This window comes from Chenopodium album, chromosome 21, assembly GCF_948465745.1.
Source record: "Chenopodium album chromosome 21, dcCheAlbu1.1, whole genome shotgun sequence".
In the NCBI taxonomy this organism is placed as follows: Eukaryota; Viridiplantae; Streptophyta; class Magnoliopsida; order Caryophyllales; family Amaranthaceae; genus Chenopodium; species Chenopodium album.
In genome coordinates this window covers 11,568,318-11,590,942 of record NC_137854.1, presented here as the reverse complement: position 1 = coordinate 11,590,942, position 22,625 = coordinate 11,568,318, and the positions used below count along the sequence as shown (strand labels likewise).

The window sequence follows — 22,625 nt, the reverse complement described above, 5'->3', positions numbered from 1 at the left end:
AAAGCTCCTCTTCCCCAAATGACAATCCCTCCAAAACCCTAATTTACAGATAATATAACATCAGGGGAGTAATGTATTGAAGCAAATTCTTCTGCAATTTAAACCAGAAGCAAAAGAAATGAAACAACAGCGAGCTGAGACACAAACCATAAATTATACTTGTAAGGCTTATGTATAACAACCAAAGGATCATTCATTCACTCCCTTGTTGGCTACTTACGAAACAAGAACTGAAGAAAGTAATACCAGTTACTAGTCTCTTAGGCAGAATCAGAAGACGAATCTGAAGTAGAAGGTGAGATGGCAACATGAACAGATCTCTTTGGCAATGTGTTCTCTGGACAAATGACTTCCACCATTCGTGATGCTCTACGAAACCGATTTAATTGCATTAACATCCTTGACCGAGAAGTCTTCTTGAGGAGGGGTGTATGTACAGATAATCGCTCAAGCACAGGAGAGCAAGCAAGTAAAAACTCGATCAACTTCAGCTCTGTAGTAAAAGCATTCAAAATTCCAACTTTGGCACACCTGAGGTGGTGTAATGTAAAATCAAAATTGGAGTCCACTGAACCTCCAGCAAGATTTGTGCTTGAAATTACCTAAAAGTATATAGTGAAATTCACATGTTAGGACCTATTAACTATACTCTGTAATACTTCGTATAAATTTACTACAAAAAAAGATCATAATTTTAAGACTCCAGAAATTACAATTGCAATGATAAAAGTGCTAGAACTTCACGTATTAACCTTATCTGTTGATAAATTCATCAGAGTGAATCAATTTTATGGTACTATGAATCTTCATTTATCTCGAATTCTCATGTATCCATCTCAGAACCTGGACATTCCGACAAGGGTAATAGACTTGTGACAACGCTTTCAACCAAATACATGGATACATTCATACATCTACTTTATACCTAAGTTGGAAACTTAAACACATATTTCAACCAAATTTGAGTTACAGAGTGAACTACATAGGTGGAGACAGAGATCCCACCATAGGTATGAGTTACTTACAGTGATTTTAAGTGTTTCAATGTTAGGAAAGCTCTGAATGCAGCTAATCACAGAAGAGAAGTCATCCAGAAAATCCAAATGAAGTGATAGCAATTCCAGATTTTTCAGTTTCTCAAAGGTATTACGAATGCTGCCTGCATTAATCAAAACCTGCAGCCATAACATGTTCGAAAAATCTTATCAGTCAGGATAAAGTGAACCATGGATATAATTTTGTATCAGCTATCCAAACACCACTTACCCTACAAAAGTGACCTCTAAAGCATAGCCTTTCGAGTTTATTTGAATTTGTAAGAACTTTAGCCAGATCACCTAAGAACCCCTTGTGAACACTGACCAGTTTCTGAATACCAAATGAAGCTGACACAAGATTCTCACAAAATTTCACATCTAGTGATCCAAATACCCAATCAGTAGTCAGGTATCTGAGTTTAGGAACATCTATAACAATGTTCATGTGCTCCAAACCAGTAAAGTTTGTTAAAACTAATTTTTGCAGTACAGGGCAACTGCCAATTAGATCTTTGAAAGTCTTGTATCTTAAAACAACTCTGTCAAGCTCAAGGCTTGTCAGCTTTGGGAAGCCTTCGAAATTAAGAGGAGACCGGAATATGCAGAAGTGAAGCTTCAACTTTTCCAGGTCACCACAGGAGAAAAGACGAGAGCTCAACTTAAGAGGCGCCATGTATGCATTCCAAAGGCTAAAATCTCTAACACCATTTCTTGAAAGATAGGAAATCCACTGATCAACATCTGGACAGGCATTTAAAGAAGGAACAAACAATGAAAACTTGTGAACGGGACCTTCATGTTGAAAGAGAATTTTGCTTACAATACTGCAAAACTTAAGGGGCCTCGTGTACTTCCTCTTTGAGCACACTTGTAAAAAAGTGAACATCGAAAGTAAGATGGGGGGTTGAAGTCCAAATGTCTTGCCACTTATGCGAAAGAATACACATTCTTGCAGCATCACGGAGAGGCAAGCGTTCCCAAATTTCATGTATCACATCCCTCGGCAAATTACTAATTATATCAGCTTCAGTGTCATTGCTTCTTTTGATCTTAATTCTGGTATGGTCCATTACCTACTAGATTTAAAAATTTACAATCAACTACAGGACTTAATAAGAAAAAACAACCATAGTTTATAAGTTTAATTCATTCTTCAGGAAATTTGAATAGTGTAAGTTGGAACAGAACATACACTCATATGATTCATAGAGCTAAGTCATAAATCAACATTGGCATATTAATATCAAAATCCGTGGTCACAAATCACAAGCAAGATTATTCGAAGAACACATACACCCATATGATTCATAAAGCTAAGTCATAAATCAACACTAGCATATTAATATCAAAATCCGTGGTCACGAATCACAAGCAAGATTATTCGAAGAACACCTACACGTTTATGATTCATAGAGCTAAGGCATAAATCAACACTGGCACATTAATATCAAAATCCGTGGTCACGAATCGCAATCAAGATTATTCGAAGAACACCTACCCACAACTAGATCAAATTGAATATCCAGACAACTCATCAAATCTAAACAAATATCTGATGGTTTCTCAATTCAAACTTACTAATTAAGTTTACAGCAACATTTTTAGACCTTAGTTAATAGAAATCTTCAATTATATAGTGTTAATTAAGCATAATTATAACAGTACCAAAATCCCTAACAAAAGGAAAATTGTTTATTTTCATCAACAACGAATTTGTAAAACAGAAATCAAAACTTAAACCCTAAGAAGCAAAATCAATGCATATGATCAAAATGAGCTCACATTTCCTTCGTAATTCACTCGAAGAGACCAGAAATTTACCGAATAATAACTTTATTAAACTGAATATAAATAGAAATTGGAATGATCATATGCATAAATAGGCAAATTGAACGAAGATAATTTACAAATTACTATAACATATGAAGAATGATTTTATAAATTAATAAGAAAATTAGAGGAAATTGTTAAAAATTGGGAGAAGAAATTACCTGGAGAAATGCAGAAGAATTGGCGGGAAGGAGAGAGAAATGAGTCAATAAAGAGTGTTAGAGTGCTGCAATAGTGTGGTGGTCAGGTGGTGTATTTCTCACTTATTTTTTTTACATTTAATCTTTTTACCACTCTAACCTTGTTACTCCCTTAAAATTTTCCCTTATTCTATTCATCGTTTCAATGTTGACTTTAAAATTAACCCATCAATCTTTATTTTTATTTTTTCAAAATTTTATGCTTATAAAATTAGGAATGTTTATGTTTTAAATGTGTATTAAAGGCCGTAAAAAAGCTAATGGCGGACAGTTACTAAAGACAAAGCAAAAATTCTTATACAAAATGGCAATCCAATTTTAATTACTACCCACGTTATTTTTCGCAATATTCAAATAAAGAGCGATTATTACACAAAGTAACACTAGAACCTGCAAAAGACCGGAAAGAGATCGGTATATCTCTGATTATTAATGAGATACTAGTACAAATCATAAAAAGTCACAAACTAATTAGACTTATTACATAGTACATACAGAACATTATTACCACTGATCACAAACTAATCCAATTCGCCACGTACAAAATCACAAAAATCCCCTTAACATACAAAATCACAAAAGCAGAATCACTACATACTAAACCCGAAACTATCCAAATCATTACATACAAAACCACAAACTAATCTGATCAAGAAGATGAATCTGAATAATACTCAATGTCATCAGAGGACGACAAATCTATACTAATATGTTGGGAAGTCGGAGATGAAGTGAATGATACTTGATAGTGCCCATGAGGTAATTTCTTTGGAAAGACTTTACGCTCTGGACAGATGACTTCCACCTTTGGTGATGCTCTACGAAACCTGTTCAACTGTGTCGACATCTTGGAGTGAGAGCCCTGCTTCAGGGGCGTAGTCAATGATATCGATAACTTCTCAAGCACAGGAGAGCACGCAAGCAAAAACTCAATCAACTTGAGCTCTGTACTGGAAGCACTCCAAATTCCAAATTTTGCATAACGGAGGTGATGTAATATAAAATCAGGATCGTAAACTAGCACATTATTATCCAGATTTTTGCTGGTATTAACCTATAAATATAACATATTCTTAGTACTTATAAACACTATGAGAATAATTAACTATGAATACCTATGCTATTAACTGTACATATTTTGCAATTTGAAATATGCTCTATAGAAATAAACAATTTTAATACTTGTACTTAATAAAAAATTTATTACAGTAAAATGTATCATATAGATAAAATTACCAATGTTGGCAAAGTCATTTGGTACCTTGGTTGTATATGAATCAAGGAATTATACAACAATTTAAAGCGCGATGCTAACAGGAACTAGCCATAAAAAAGAATTTACTTACAGAGATATCAAGCGTTTCAATGTTAGGAAAGCTCTGAATAGAGCTAATTACAGAAGAAAAGTCATCTTGATCATTCAGATGGAGGGACAGCAACTCCAAAATTTTCAATTTCGGAGAAGTATTAGGAAGGCTTTGCTTTTCCAACAATACCTGCAGCCATAACATGTTTAAAGCACGAATTAATCAAAGGATTAGAACATAAGGAATATGGTTTGATATTAACAATTCAAGCCCCATTTTATTTTCCACTCACCTTACAAAAATGACCACCTAAACAAAGGCATTCAAGTTTACTAGAATTCGCAAGAGAATTGATCAGATCATATGAATTCCCTTCCTCAGGACAATTTTGTGTTATTTTCTGTAGAACAAAGGAAGCTGACACAAGATTTTCAGAAACTGTAACATCAAGTGAAGCGAATGCACCATCGACAACCAAGTTTCTGAGGAGAGGAACATCAATAATAAGATGCCTATCCTCCATACCAGAAAAGTTTTTTAAAACTAGACTTTGTAGTACAGGGCAACTGCCAATTACATCTTTGAGTGTCCTGCACACTATATTGACTCTGCAAAGCTCCAGGCTTGTCAGCCTCGGAAAGCCCCCAAAATCAAGAGGAGGACTAAATATGCAGTTATAAAGCTTCAAAGTTTCCAAGCTATGACAAGAGAAGAGATGCAAGCTCAACTTAAGAGGCGTATGGTACATGTTACAAAGGTCGAACTCCCTAAGATCGGATCTTGAAAGAAAGGATATCCATTGAGTAACATCAGGACAAGTTTTCACAGGAGGAACCCACAATGTGAACTTGAGAATGGAACCTTCATGTTGAAAGAGTATTTTACTAACAATACTGCAAAATTGATGGGTTTTAGGTACACTTCTTCTAAGAACCCTTGCAAAAAAGTGAGCATCAAAAGCAAGACTAGGGATTGAGGTCCAAATGTCCTGCCACTTATGCGACAGAACAGACATTCGTGCAGCATCCCGGAGGGGCAAACATTCCATAATTCTGGTTAACACATCTCGCGGCAAATCACTAATCTTATCAATATCAGCTTGATTGTTAAGGCTCCTCCTTTTCTTGAATCTAGTATAGTGCATATCAAGTTGAGTTTCAAGGCTCTTCTTTTTCTTCGATCCACTATGAGCCATACTTGATACTACTAATATAAACATTCAGAGGCAGTTAGAATAAAAAAAGAAAACAAAATTTCGACTGATCTGAAGTACGTACTCGTTTAAGTTGATTTAATTTCCAAGACATATAATATATAAGAACAGAACATAAACAAAGATTATTCATAAAAAAATCTCTAGAAAATTGGCAATTACATCACATTATACCTTCATTTCATGATTGGTGGTTTAAATATTATCAAAAACATTATCTCGTAGAATTCATGTCAATGTAAAGTTTATAAATAATCAAGTTTTTACAGTTTTTTACTAGTGCATCACAAAAAATCTTTATGGTCAAACAAGGGCATTGGAGACCATGCAAATGCAAAAGTAAAGTTATGAATAGAAGGGATTATTAAATTTAATATAATTTCGAAATCAAATTATAAAATCTGATCAGCCAAATTAATTTATTTTACACTATGAAATCTGATATGAGCTAATTTAATTTTGGCCACAAAATCAATATATGATGAATCTACATACGACTTAATATGTAATGAGACTAAATTATAATGATTAATAAAGATATAAGCTTTCACAAAACAAAACCCTAACCCACAAACATTCTGAGAAATCATGACACAAATATTTTTTAAAAAAATAAAATTTTACTTGTAATTAAAAACCCTAATCCAAAAATATCAATTGATGTTATCCCAATTATCCCATAATTCGTTGGCAATTAACCGAATGTGATATGAATTAATCCTTCAAATTTACAATTGAGTGATAATTTTATACAAATTGATTGAAAAAATAAACAGATATACAAATTGAACAAAAAAAATTGACAATTCAGAACATAAAATTTGTTATTTAACATATAAAAAACAAAGATTGTGAAAAAAATCCATTACTTTGGAGAGAGCAGAGGTATCACCGGGAAGATGATCGTGAATTCGAGATGGTGAATTTTTGTTTCTGCAATCTGAATTTTTATTTGAATTTCATTTTTCTTTGGTTTCGAGTTTCGACCTTCGAGTTTTCCACGAGTGAATTTTTTTTTTTTAAAATTTTATGTTAGGAAACATTTAAAGTGAGTTAAGTTTGACTGTTAGACTCCTCAAAACAAGTTAAGTGTGATTCGCAATTGATTGTTGGTGTAGTGGTGAATTGGTGATTGAGACTATATTAAAGGTCTGTTCTGTTCATCTTATTTTCACTTGTTTCAGGTTTAATAAGTTCAGTTTAGGAAAAATAAATTTAGATAAGTTCAATTCAGGAAAAATAGGTTATGATAAGGGTTGCCCAACTTCAAATTACAACTAAAATAAGTTTTAATAAGTTTAGATAAGTTAAGTTAAGTTCAGATAAGTTCAAATAAGTTCAGTTAAGTTCAGATTAGTTAAGTTAAATTCTGATAAGTGAAAATCAGGAGAATAGAACACGCCCTTAATACAAGTATGAAGGATTTGTGTTCGATCCCCCACAACAGCAATTGGGAGGGTATTGAAACCTAACCAACCAAAACCGATTTCCAAATTCGGATTAGTCCAAATGGCCGTGAATCGGGTGAAACACACACACACACACACACAAAAAAAAAAAAAAAAAAAAAAAAAACACGGAATTAAGCTATTTGAATTATGTTAAACCGGGTCCAATTCCGATTATGGACCCATCGTTCCTAACTATTCCAACTCTAATTCTGGGTACCCAAAATTTATGTTCACCCCTAATTTCAACTAGCAGTGGCGAGTCCAGGAAAAATATTTAACGGGTTCAAAATACATACTTCCTCCGTTTTCTTTTAGATGCAACACACCCTTTAGCGCGTTAAGAAAGGTGGGGTTTACATGATATAATGAATTTTAAAATAGGATGAGTGGATGTTAGGAATGTAATTTAGTGGGCCATGTGCTTTAAATAAGGGATATAGTATAATTTTTCCTTAAAGTAACTTTCCTTTTATCGTGTGTTGCAAGTATTGTGACATTTCCTTTTTAGGGAAGTGTTGCAAGTAAAAGAAAACGGAGGAAGTATAATAAATTTTAATGGGGTCAAGAGGGTAATTTTATGGGAAAAAAACTCAATTTTATAAGAAAATAGTTTATTTTATAAGGAAAAAATTTATTTTTTTATGTTCAAGTGGGGTCACTTGACCCCACTTGCTTGTAGGAATGACTATCAAAAGGGAATGGAGGGAGTAATATTAAAACGAGTAATATTAAAACGAAGCTTTTTGTCAAAAAAAAAAAAGGAAGTGTAACACTTATTAAAACACGGCCGAATTTGATAGTTTAATGGTTTTTGTTGATAGTAGTCTTTTGTTATATTAAGTAGTTTTTTTTTATATTGATTATGAAAAAAATGGTTTTTAACATTGTGCTTTATTCTAAGGGATGTTCTCTTCAGCTTAATTTCAGTTCAGTTCAGTTCAACTCTAATCATTTCAGTTTAGTTCCTAATTTTCTTCTCTTATAAACAATTCATTTTCGCTCTATTTAGTTCAATTTAACTCCAATTTGTTCAATTCAGTAAATCTGAACATACCATAAGCTAGCGCACATTGTTTTGGGATGGAGGGGGCAAATAATTTATCTCCCCTACTATTGCACTATACCCTTTTGCATTGATTATTGTTTCTCTCTTACAAACTCTAGTAAAATTACCTCATTAACCCCACATGCCTGTTAATCTATACTCTATACTTTAGTATTTAAAAAGTCAAACCACAATCACCTATATGACACATGTCATCATAATTCACCCTTATGCCACATAACACATCCATTAATTTTTTTACTTTTTATACTCCCTTTTAAAGTAAATGATAAAATAAAATGTTATTGAATGCTAAAGCCTTTATGCATTCCTAACTTGCAAATTTGAGTAAGAAAGTGGAGTGTTTCATTTTCACTATAAAAAAAAAAGTTGTATTCCTCTCTATACCCCTTTTAATGTAAAAGTTAAAATAACAAATTATTTAATGTTAAAATCTTTATGTATTCCTAACTTGCAAATTATAAGTAAGAAAATTAAGCAAATTGTTACCAAAAATCACCGACACATACAATACAAATAAGCAACACATTTCAAGAAAAATAAAATGAGCTACAACCCGTTCGTTGAACGGGCCAAAAGGCTAGTTTATTAATTAATTACAATGCCCTTAATTTTCCTAAGAGAACGTGCAAAATTGAGTATCGATGAACTAATGAAATATTTGCAATTAATTTATGAAAAATTAAGTTCTCGTATATATTACAAAAACATGTAGGTAGCACATGAAAAATGATCCCGGCCCCTTTCATATTTTTAAGAGTAACAATTTAAAATAACTGGTACATAGTTTCATATTTTAAGAGTAACTTTTGTAAGTTGGCTGTGGCCACTAACTTTTATGATGCTTATCTAATATAGTTCGTATTTCAACCAAAAACTTAAAATAACTGGTACATAGTTTTAGAAATGTGAGTTGAACAGAATAAATTAAAATATCATGATAGTAGAGTTTGTTTAGTTGAATATCATAAAAAAGAAGTAATGTGTGCTCATTTTAAAGTATGTCAATGGATGTGCTTTGTCCGATCAACAAACATTAGCTACACAATCTACTTTCATGAACGCTCAAATTTGGTAGTTTCGGACCTATATTGGTATCAAAAATTCAGCATGAAGTTTACAATATCATCATCAGTCATCACATTTGCCGTTTATGAAGATAAGAAAGACACTAATGTTGGAAAATGCCTTATGAAATTGCATCAATTTCTTTGACATCTTCATCTTGTCGTCTACATCGAGTTCTTCAACAATCTCGAGATTGAACATCTGCAGTACAGGAGAGCAGGCTAACAAAACCTCAATGAGCTTCAGCTCTTCAGCTGACCCGCTGTTCAGTCTCACATCGATGCTACGGAGTTGGAGAAATTTACTTGAATGGTTACAACTCCACTTGTCTTCAACAGAATCAGCAGTGTTGTCGGAAATTTTCACCTACATTTAAGTATAATTGCAAGGATGAGATATTTCGATTTTGGAGTTAATTAGCAAAAACTCATTTGATCAAGGCTATATGAACCTATTGTTAAGCAAATTAAATTTATTGAACAATATGTTAAGTGCAAGTGTAAGTATGTAACTTACCGAAATTTGCAACTTTTCAACAATAGGACAGCTTCGAAGTACGCCAACAGCGCAGGAGAGATCCTTACAGGAATCAATGTTTGTGAGTCGTAAATTTCTCACATGAGTGAAGGGCAATGGTAGCATTCTTGATACACCACACGCGGCCAAGAACTTTGATCCAGGATGCACAAGCCAGATTGAAGCACATTATTATTTTGATTGAGTTTCGCATAAAATATCTCTTTGTTGCAAATAATAAGAAATAGATAGATAAAGTAAATAAAAAGTACAAAATATACACACTTACATGCCTTGACAAAGCACCTTCTGAAACTAAGGTTTTCAATCCTACATGTAGAAGTAAGAAACCTTATCATGTCTCGTGTTCTTTTCTTTTTATGATCCACAAAATTCTGTAATGAAAATGATACTGACGTAAGAGCCTCCGAACCATTTAGACATATAGAGTGAAATGTACTAGAGACGGTCAAGTACTTGAGATTAGGTGCATTAATAACCAGATTTGGTAGTTCATTACTACCATCTTCGCCTTGTATAACCAACTTCTCAAGGCTCGGGCATTTAGCAACAAAGCTTCCAACAACATCATCACTCGGAAAATGAATATTCTCAAGATAAATGCATACCAACTTCGGAAATCCCTTAAAAGAACTAGGAGGATTGAATATACAATAATTCAGCTTCAACACAGTTAAATTGATGCAACCAAAAAGTTGCGAAGGCAACTTAAAAGGCGATGATAATTTCCAATTATTCAGAGTAAATTGATTGATCAAATTCATAGATAGGTTCATTATCCACGGCACAACATCATCTGGGTGTTTCTCTATAAGTCGCGGAATATGAAGACTGAATTTGGCAATTGGACCGTCATGTTGCAAGAGTATTTTACTCACAATGTTAGTGTATTCGAGCTTTATATATCGTTTTTTCCCCAGTACTTCTCTAAAGAAATCACCATCAAACACAAGAGATGGAAGTGTTTTCCAAGCCTCTTTCCATTGTTTCGACTATGTACTCATCCTTGCAGCATCTCTTAAGGGTAAGCGTTCCATGATCCCATACCTTACATCTTTGGGCAAATTGCTAATTAGATCGTCCATGCTCCATTTTCCAAATAGAGTTGCAATACCTACACATTATAATACTTATAAATTAGGAATTGAATTATAAAGATACTATATTAAACAGAATGATTAAATTAACCAACCTATAAAGTAACACAGGTTTATCAGATCTAAACTCAACCACTCAAACAAAAATAAGACAAATTGGATCTACTATAATGTCTTACTTGATTTGACTGTTTCTAATCGAACAATCCTAAAAAGATGCTATAAAATTAATTTTCTAATGCACTTGATAGCATTGCTAATTGCTCGATAAATATAGCAATGCGATAAAGTGATAACAATAAGGAATGAACGAGTGTTAACAATAAGCGTCTCTTATTTGCTAAACCATAAACACGAACAATATCTATGAACACGGCCATTAGGTGCCCCTATCTCTATGTGCACCCGCAAAAATTTATCTTCCTATCCCGAAATCCAAACTACTGTCTATTTCAAATGTAGTACAATTCCTCAACTCCTACAAGATTTGCTAGATAGCTAATTTAGTAGTATATAAACAAACAAAAATAAATAAAAATTACAATCGTTATTTCAATAATCAAATAAATTTTTAATTAATTCAATGAAATCTAAGTGTATAATAATATTTTTTGAAATTACCTGGTCTTATTGGTATTTTCATGACGTCGGGCAGTGGCACATCCTGATTCTCCATAACAGATGGGATTGGGGATGCAATAGAAAACCTCATAATGGAAAACGATACGAATTCAGAAGTCGCTGAGTAGGTCACGATTGCCGCTCGATCAATCTACTATCCCAATCAAATTCAATGAGAATTTCGTATTCCTATATAATAATATGAGAAATATATAATGCAAAATAGGATTGCATGTAATATCAATTGAAGTACCCTAGCGTAAGGGTTAAATTACAATGAATTTTTGAGAAATTATCTTTGATAATTTTTTATTTTCTATTTGATGAATAATAAAAAAAAGATTTATTATCTTTGGTAATGTTATATTTTTGTTACTAAGGCCCTGTTTGATTCACCTTAGTTTTGCTTAACTGAAATTATTTTTACTGAACTGAACTTATTTTTACCGAACTGAACTTAATTTTACTGAACTGAAATTATTTTTACTGAACTTAAATTATTTTTACTGAACTGAAATTATTTTTACTGATTTTCTATTATAATTCTTCTTTAAGAAAACTGAATTTTACTGAATTGAACTTATTTTTACCGAACTGAAATTATTTTTACCGAACTGAAATTATTTTTACTGAACTGAAATTAATGAAGTGAACTTATTTTTACTGAACTGAAATTATTTTTACTTAATTTTATTTTTTAAGGTGAAGAGAACAGGGCCTAAGTTTACAAAGTTTGATATGTGGCTGATTAAGGGCTACTTTGTTGATTATGGGTTACTTGGTCAAGGGATACTTTGTTGGCGAATTCGGTTTTCTTAGTTGCCTTGTTGCGTGAATGTTTATAATTTAAATATTTTTTTAACATTTTTTTAGAAAAAGGAAAATCCACCCTCTTACCATCTTCTGTGTCACCGCCCAACTCCCTTGCTTGCGACCTCCCTTTCCCACACCCACGACACCCCCATCCCTCCCTTTCTCCGACCTTACACCCCTTTCCCTCGTCCCCCAAAATAGGCCCGCCCATTCTCCTGTCCCCCTATCATATCCTAACATTGAGTGCATGAAATGGCATAAAAGGCAATGGAGGTGATATAAAATACAAGACTGTCCGATTATCTAATTTATGTTATTTCTCGGATTCAAGTGAATCAAGTCCATATAGTTCATGAAAATTACATTGATCATTAAATGTGAAATAAAATACGTAGTAGTATATAATGTAATTTTATTTATACTCCGTATCATTTATTGCAATAAAAACGTAATTTTGCGCTATGGTACACCCAATGGCCAAGTGAATAAAGTCCATATAGTTCATGTATGGTCTGTATTGGCTTAAGGTTGTGCCATAAGAAGCACCAAAGCTATAGTAATGTTGTTGTAAGTCAATTTTGTATTATAATGATGTATGTTCCTACTATGAGTACTATCATAATCCTTTTTTTTTTTTTTTGGGTTTTTTTTGGTGCAAGATACCATCATAATCAAATCTAGTTCCTTTCTACCAAACAAAAAAGTAAGCATTTGATATCATGTGGCTAGACATCACTGTAAACTCTAGTGAGCATTTTACCACTACCTAATATAAATCTTGATCAACCTTGTTATATAGTGGTCCTCCTACAGGCAAAGTTTATCATAAATAGCCAATAATGTTGTATACCTAAAATCACCATACATCATTTAACTTCCATCAGTATCCACACTAAAAAGTTCGAAATATCTTGGGGAAAAATAAGCTATATCTTAAACCAATGGAAGTTAAGAGGAAAAAAGAACGAAATTTACTACTCAGCTTCTAAGGTTTTAAGACAAATAGAGTATGTAGCAAAAGTCATATCTAAGAACATCTGTTACATAGAGGATGATCAGTGTAACCAACATTTGTATTTTAGGATTTAAATATCATCTCGGCATATGGAGAGGCTCGACGATATTGGTTCAACTCCTTGAAGAAATTAACCTGTTTATCGGCACCTCTCATTTCTATACCCAGTTCAATAGTCATTTCATCCAGCACAGCAGAGCAGGCTAGTAGAAATCTTATAAGCTTTAGCTCATTGCTCAATCCTGTGATACCAATAAGGTGTACGCTTTTAAGGCATTGAAAGATACAAGAGTCATCGAACTGACTTAACTGATAATCTGATTCTGCTTGACGTCTTACAGCCTATATTACAAAGACAGACAGAAACAAGATTATTAATGTAATATCAAGGAGAAGGTAGCTAATAAGATACATTCGAATCGAAAACTTACTTCAATATGTAGTTGCTCTAGATTTGGCGAGCTCAGTAGCAAGCAGAGAACAAAAGAGATGCTGGAATCACAATTCAGAGCTACATGTTTAAGTTGAAGTACTTGTAATCTTGACAGTGACTTCGGAAACATTTTTGGAGATGCAAAATCAGTGAAATTGAATAACTGCAAGTCAAACAAACAATTACAAAATAAATAGCAATGATTGATAAAGAATTCAAGGAGGAAAATTCAGCTGCTATATTTAATAACTTCAATATAAAATTACTAACCCATAAACTGAGCCTTTTGACATTGGCCAAACAACTAAAGAAATCATTCGTGTTTTTGCTCTGTTGCAACTTTCCACCATAAATATGTAGAGACAAAACTTCTATAGCTGTGGTTTCTTCCAAGGATACATCACTAACCTGCAGGGCTCTAAAAAAAAACTCTCGAAGTTTCGGAGCACGAATAGTTAGAGTGCCGATACATTCACAGAAAGATAAATGGAGGCGCTCAAGCAATGGGCATTTGGAAATTAGATATGTCAACACATTTGGTTCAGTAAAAAATATATTATATGTGGTACCCAACTTTAGACTAATAAGACATGGAAAGCCCCTAAATGTTGGAGGAAGAGAACGAAAATTGCAATTGAGGATTGTTAAATGTGTCAATCTGACAAAAGAGAAGAAACAAGTTGGAATGTTTCTATTTAGGCGATCATCTTTTGTAGTAATATCATTGACACTAGGCCTGAGCACGGATCGGATATCCGATCCGAAAGGAGATTTCGGATCGGATATCCGGATCCGAAAATTCATATATTTGCTATTTGTATCCGATCCGAAAAATTCGGATATCCGAAGATCCGGATATCCGAACTTTTCGGATCGGATATCCTATATTTGACTACTTTGATTACTAGTTGTTTTGAATGGCAAAATTGATTTTTTTTATTTTTTTTTGTCCCATTTTATCCTCTTGTTACTCACAACCTGAACAAAGAGAGATAAAATAAATGTGTAATTATCCTATTAAAAATAATTAATTAATTATCCTTGTAAATATTGTCCACAACTAATTTTTTGAAAAAAACAAAGTAATAAAATTACAAAATACAAAATAAAATTACTAATTTTTTGGAAAGTAATTAGGTAACTGCTAGTCTGCTACAAAAGTACAAATTATGTAACAAAGAAAATTTAAAGTTAACAGATACATTAATGTCCAAATAGACAAATAGTTAACAACTTAACAATACATGCATTTTATCTTATACTTAAAAATAAGTCATCAACGCCGGAAACCGATAGCGGATCAACGAAGGGGGCAAGTCAACAACCCTACAAAATATGAGTTATCAAAATATTAGATAATCATAAGATAAATAAAAACAAAAAAGATGCAAAAATTAAACTATAATTTTTTAAATATTCAAACTACAAAAAGTATTACCTTCTAATTCTAAAAGTAATCATCAATGACGGAAACCGAAGGCGGATCAACAAGAGACGACAACTCTACAAAAAAAACACAATGAAAATACATTGTTCAGATTATTCAAAGAACATACACTTATAACAATTAAATTGATCAGATTATTCAAAGAACATACACTTGCAAAAATTGAATTGATCAGAACATACAATTGCAATAATAAAACTGATCAGATTCATCAGAACATACAAAATAATACTGAAGTATAAACTGAAGTATAAACTGAAGTAAAAAAAAATAATAATAATACTGAAGTATAATCAGACCATTTGACAATAAAAAAAAAAACTAAAAAAAAAAAAAAAAACAAAGAGCAAATAAAGTATAAACTGAAGTCAGTCATAAACATTCAAAATATTCATAAAAAAAAAGGGAAAAGTATTACCCTCTTCAATTTGTTGTATGTCATCAATACTTTCTTCAATCAAAAGCGGACCACGTGTAGTGCGCATCCAATCTTGGGCACAAACCAAAGCTTCAACCATATGTGAGGAAAGTGAACTACGAAATGGATCAAGTACTCTTCCCCCGGTGCTAAATGCAGATTCGGATGCAACCGTGGAGACCGGAATGGCTAATACATCCCTAGCCATTAGAGCAACTATAGGATATCTATCCACCCCTTTTTTCCACCATCCCAAAGCATCAAAACTCTTACCGATAATATTAGGTTCTCTATCATCCATCAAATACTTGTCCAAATCAGATTTTTTATCAAAAACTGTTTGTCCACCAATATCCCTCTCAAACTCAAAATCAGCAACATCATGCCAATCATTGTAGTTTTCCAAGTCTTTTGAAGTCAAATCAATATTTTCAGAAACACTCGACACATTTTGAGATTGTAAAGCAGCATAATGTTCATACAAAAAAGTCACAGTTTCCATCACCATATTATACAACTGGGTGGCCTTGTCAGAATCATATTGATCATTAATAGCCCACTTAACATAATGCATTTTGCGTCTAGGGTCAAGCACAACAGCAACATACAACATCAAGTTAATGTTATCCACATTTTCCCAATACTTGTCATGCTTTTTCTTCATCCCATTAGCCATTGACCTTTCCTTAACATCAACACTTTCACACTTTTTTTTAATCATCTTGCCAATTGTGACAAGTTCTAACAAATACACATTAGTAGTAGCATACAAAGATCCCGAGAGTCTCAAAGTAGCATCATAAAAAATCTTAAGAAAGGGAATAAAAGAAGCAACACGATCCCAATCTATATCAGTTGGAACACCCGACATCTTTGTTAACTCAGAAAAAAATTTCCCACCATCAGAATTTTCAAGCAAATCAAAAGCCTTACGAAAAATCAAAGCATACTCCAACATCAAATAGGTGGAGTTCCACCTAGTTTCAACATCCAAGCAAAGCTGACGTTTTGATACAATTTGTTCTTGATTCACACAATTTCTGAATTTTTGCAATCTGGCAGGTGAAGATCTAACAAATCGCACAGCATTACGTATTCTTTTTATTGATTCATCACATTCTTTCAAACCTTCTCTTACTGTCAAATTAAGAATATGAGCCGCACACCGCATATGCACAAATTTACCCTCTAAAACGGTCCCATCTTTCCATCTTAGTAACCTCTTCCTTAAGTATTGGACCCCTACATCATTTGAGCTTGCATTGTCTACGGTAATGGTCATTACTTTAGTGATATCCCACTCAAGCAAACATTTTTCTACCCCTTTACCAATAGCCTCACCTGAATGGCCACTAATTGGACAAAAATTTAAATTTTTTTTGTGCAAGTTCCAATTGTTATCAATAAAATGGGCTGTTAAACACATGTATGACAGATTTTGGCAAGAGGTCCATGTGTCAGTAGTGAGCGAAATACGAGAAGAACACTTGCTAAAATAACTTTTCAGTTTTTTTTTTTCATCTAAAAACACACGATAACAATCTCTAGCTACTGTAAAACGAGAGGGGATAATGAAATTAGGCTGAACAACAGACATGAAGTTGCGAAAACCCTCACGATCAGCAAACCTAAAGGGTAATTCATCCGTTATTATCATTTTAGCAAAAGCTTTCCGACCCTCGTCTTGCCTAAACTTCCAAAATTCTAGTTTACCTTTTTTTTCCCCACTTGCATTATCACCTACACTAACATCTCCTAATGTTTGCTGACTTTGTTCAGTTTGAAAAGCAAGAAGCATTTGGGATTTGGTCACATTAGGAGGGTATTCTTTACACCTTTCTAAATGATTTTTCATAGCACTTGTACCCTTTTTAGAGTCACCAGTAACATCAACAGAACAATACACACATTTTGATCTTTTATCCCCATTTTTTAATATTAACTCAAAATGATCCCAAAGCCAAGATCTTTTCTTTTTACCTTTTTTTTCAGCTTCATCAGCATCACTAATCGTGGTTGAAGGCCTTTTTTTGTGGTTGTGGTGGTTTTTCAATTCCAGCATGCTCCTCATTGGCAGCGGTTGATGCCAAGGGCTCCTCTTCACTTGCTTGATTTGCTACATTAGCAGATTCTACAGTAGCATCATCCATCTAAAACACATAAATCAAAATGTAAATTAGTTGACAAAATAAAACTGATTCACTTATTTTTTATTTTTTTTTCAATCACAAGTTCTTTCACAGACTAATTTAAATCAGCAATTCAGCAGAAGTAGGAGCAATACTGGAGCATAGGATGACAGATTGACAGGAACAGAAACATAAATACATAATGACATTTTCTCACAAGATAACAGCAGAAAATTAACAGTTCAACAACACCATAACAAAATAAAATAAGATTTAATTACAACTATAGCCAAATATATTCCAACTTGCTAATTTAAATTACAACACCATAACATAAATACATAATGACATATTCTGTTCTTTTCGTTCATTACTCTGCACAAATATAGCCAAATATATTCCAACTTGCTAATTTAATTACCAAATTAATCATACTACATTACATCAAATTATGTGATTTATGCCCAACTTAATAATCCTCTGCAATCTGTCTGAGAACATTGTTCCTTTCTGACAATGTCGCGCTATATGACAATCTTTGCATTAACATAGCCATATAACAAACTCATTAAGACTAATTTGATTGATTTTTCAGCCTTGAAAGTTAACATTGCATCATTAGGAATGTAGGTAATGTGTTATGCCAAGTAAGCGAAACCGAGGAGATAAGGTTTATAGAATCAGAACCAATAGTTGTATACATTATCTGTCTAATAGCCATACATATTCAAAAGGTAAGATGGAAGATTTATGTATTTTGTTTGATATACAGATCTATAATTCTTTGATTGTAATGTCAGTAGAACATTGAGTGAGTGAGGGTTACCTTGGTGGAGGAGTGAGGGGCACCGCTACTGGTGAAGTAGTGAGGGGCGTCGTCGCCGCTTCTGGTGGAGGAGTGAGGGGCGTCGCCGCTTCTGGTGGAGGAGTGAGGGGCGTCGCGGCTTCTGGTGGAGGAGTGAGGGAAGATTGTGGTGGATTTGAGTCTTTGAAGGTGGTCGGAGATGGAGAAACCGAGAAAGGAGTAGAGAGGAGTCTAGAGGAGAGATGAAGAGATCGAGAGGAGTGAGAGGAGTGAGACTGAGACTGAGAAGAGGTGAGAGAGGCGGATTAGAAATTAGGGTTTAGGCCTTTAGGGTAAGTTGAGTTTTTGTTGGGCTTGGGCTGTTGTTGGGCATATGGATAATTTTCGGATTTCGGGTCGGATATCCGATATCCGATATCCGATATCCGAATTTATTTCGGATATTCGGATAACCGAAATTTAAATTTTCGATATCCGATATCCGATCCGATATCCGAAAAATTCGGATCGGGTACCCGATCCGAAAATGTTTTCGGATCGGTTATCCTAAACTTTCGGATCGGGTGCGGATCGGATCATCAGATTATCGGATAATCAGATAGTTCTGCTCAGGCCTAATTGACACCATTATCATAAACAAATCGTAGCCACGAGCTAAAGTCTGTTTTTTTGGGAATCCAATAGGGAATGTAAAGAACAAACTTACCTATCGGTCCAACATGACTTAAGAAAATATCAGTAACAGCTTTATTATATGCTAATAAAATCTTAGAAAATTCACTTTTATTTTCCAGAATGCTTGCAAAGAATGATTCATCAAGTATCAACTGAGAAGTCGAAGCCCATTTGTTTCTCCAATATTTCGATAAGACGCTTGTCCTTGCTGCTTGTTGCAGGGGTAAACATTCAAGGATTTGTTGTGTTACGTTTGGTGGCAAGTTGCTAATTCTATCGGATGTCGCATGAATTTTCTGCTGAATTGTGTACATGGTCATGGTTTTGATGAATCAATTGTGTATAATACGGAGTAGTGTTGAAAACTTAGAGTTATGGAGGAAATAATACACGGACTTATATAGCATAAAGTGACAGAGATAACTTCGATTTTTCAAGGGATGGAGTTGAAGAGATTCAGAGGAATGGAGGATCAGTGGACCACATTCAATAAATTAGTATTGAAAAACAAATTGGTTCATTCCCCTTGACTATGTACTGGTAGTTTATATATGTTCGAATTTTCATTGATAAATTAGAGAGGAAATAGAATTGAATGACTTGTTTATGTAAAGTATTTACTAGTATATAAAATCTATGAACATAAGATAGGAATCAATCTTCCTAAAAGATTTACTTAAATAATATCTTAACATATTATAAACCTATATTCTCCTAATAAGATCAATACAGAAAATATATACACATATATTTATCGATATTGATGCTATCATATCTCTTACATCCATATACTAATAATGTAAGAATAATCCCCAAAATTGATCTGATTTCCAATGTTATTAATTTTTTTTTTTTTTTTTAGTTTAAAGCACTCCTCTCATTTCTTCTCATTAAAAATATCTAGAGTATTATTGGTAACGATTATGCATTTTTCATCTCTAATTAGGTCAAATCGTTGCAAAATAATATGAAACAGAAGTATTAAGTCGTTACATATTCAGGTACTCTATTTTGAGTGATTCACTTTATTTTTACGTTTCTTATTAATTAGTCTTTTGGCCCATACACGCATGGGCTTTTTTAATAGAAAATTTTTGTAAAGTTTTGTTGCATTTGAATGTTGAGTACAATATATATTTGATTATAACCTTGCGTTATATCAAAAGGATTTATCTTGTCATTGTAGTCTATGAGCTGAGATAACTTTAATCAATGAACAATATATATCTTTCTCTCTTTTCCTTGTAGTTTCAGATTTTTTTAATAATTGTGAAACATGTTTAATTTGTCTCACAACATGGTAAATATATATACTTCCTTGATGAGTTAGGTCCTAAAACTTTGATGAGTCATTGAGTCATGCCATGATGGGCCTTGCCAGTTGCAACTAGAAATGTTGAGTCAATTGTGGTGGAGGGACCTAAATCAAACACTTAAAAGATGAGAGATTGCAAAAGTGTAGGGGCTACATGCAAGTTTAGCTCATGGTATGGGTTCGTTGTACCTGCCAGCCTGCCTAAGATCATAACATAAGATGCATCCAAGCTAAAATTAGTGCTACTATGGTCAAGTTTGCCTTAAATTTATGTATGTATCTACTATCTTAATCTAATCTAGTAGCTTCCTACCAAATTAAAAAGTAAGCATTTGATATCATGTGGCTAGATATCAATAATAATTGTGAATTGGCAAAAGCCAACGAACGCCCCATGAGAATTGGATAAGCTAGGTAAAAGTAGAAAGATTAAATTAAATTTAATATTAATCATACTGATCAACCGGTAATTTTGTCAAGCTTTACCAAATTAATACCACTTTAGGTAATATTCTAAATGTTTATCCAACGTCCATGGGCGTTTGTTAGCTAGATCTTTGTATATTTCATGTTTATCATAAAGATGGCAGAGCACTTCAACAATACCAGAATCTTGGTTAACCCTGCTAAATAGCAATCCTACAATAAACTAATGATAATTAAGAGATATATTAAGTACTTGTATGTTGCATGAAATAGAACAAATTCTCTACTAGAGTACGTAACAAAAATCAAAATCTAGGAACATCTGTTACAAACAGAATGATATATGATGATTAGCCAACATTTTTATTCTAAGTTTTAAACATTATCTCAATATTTGTAGAGGCTCGACGATATTGATTCAACTCCTTGAAGAAATTAACCTGTTCTTCAGCACCTCCTATTTTCTTACTCAGTTCAATAGTCAATTTTTCCAACAAGGGAGAGCAGGCTAGTAGAAATCTTATAAGTTGTAGCTCGTTGCTCAATCCTGTGATACCAACAAGGTGTACGGTTTTAAGGTGTCGAAAGACACAAGTGTCATCAAACATACTTAACTGACCATCTGATTCTGCTTCATCATTCACAGCCTATTTTACAAAGACGGAAACAAGATTAGAAATGTACATAGGTAAAATCACGGAGAAGGTTGCTAATAAGGTACATTTGAATCAAAAACTCACTTCGATATGTAGTCGCTCTAGATTTGGGGAGCTCAACAAAAAGCAGAGAGTAAGAGAGAAGCCGGAATCACAATTTAGAGCTATATCTTTAAGTTCAAGTACTTGTAACCTTGTCAGTGACTTCGGAAGTATTTTTGGAGATGCAAAATCAGTGAAATTGAATAACTGCAAATCAAACAAACAATTACAAAATAGTTAGCAGTGATTAATAAAGAATTCATGGAGCCAATTTTCAGCTGCTATATGTAATATCTCCAAAATAAATTACTGACCCTTAAACTGAGCTTTTCCACATTAGCCAAACAGCTAAAGAAATCAGTGATGCTTTTTCTCCCTTGCAACGTTCCACAATGCGTATGTAGAGACAAAACTTCTATAGCTTTTGTTCCTACCAAGGATACATTAATAACCTTCTGGGCTCTAAAAACAAACTCTCGAAGTTTCGGAGCACGAATAGTCATATTGCCGTTAGAAATATTGAAAGATAAATGGAGGCGTTCAAGCAATGGGCATTTGGAAATAAGATTTGTCAACAATTTTGGCTACTTCAAAGATAAACTATATCTGGTATCGAACTCTAGAGTAATAAGACATAGAAAGCCCCTTAATGTTGGAGGAAAAGAACGAAGTCTGCAATTGAGGAGTGTCAAATGTGTCAATCTAACAAAAGATAAAAAACAACTTGGAATTACGCTTTTAAAAATTGTTCTAACTGGAGGGCGATCATCTTCCAAAGTAATTTCCTTGACACCATTACCATAAACAAATCGTAGCCACGAACTAAAGTCCGTTCCTCTAGGAAACCAATTGGGGATGTAAAGAACAAATTTACCTATCGGCCCAGCATGACTTAAAAGAATATCATTAACAGCTTTATTCTATGCTAATAATTTGTCAGAATGTTCACTTCTTTTTTCACAGATGCATTTAACGAATGACTGATCAAGTATCAGCTGAGAAGTCGAAGCCCATTTGTTCCTCC

The 22,625-nt window shown here is 33.4% G+C and overlaps 1 protein-coding gene and 1 pseudogene across 1 annotated transcript; both read right to left on the bottom strand.

Moving 5' to 3' along the window:
- Positions 1 to 260: 260 nt before the first annotated feature.
- LOC145600391 (F-box/FBD/LRR-repeat protein At1g13570-like) lies at positions 261 to 2,107 on the bottom strand (annotated as a pseudogene).
- Positions 2,108 to 3,716: 1,609 nt separating this feature from the next.
- On the bottom strand, positions 3,717 to 5,569 carry LOC145600390 (F-box/FBD/LRR-repeat protein At1g13570-like). Its single transcript, XM_081656287.1, has 3 exons — positions 4,667 to 5,569; positions 4,414 to 4,563; positions 3,717 to 4,121 (listed from the first exon to the last, which is right to left on the bottom strand). Exons 1-3 carry the CDS (start codon positions 5,567 to 5,569, stop codon positions 3,717 to 3,719), a joined length of 1,458 nt encoding a protein of 485 aa, XP_081512413.1.
- Between the last annotated feature and the right edge of the window lie 17,056 nt (positions 5,570 to 22,625).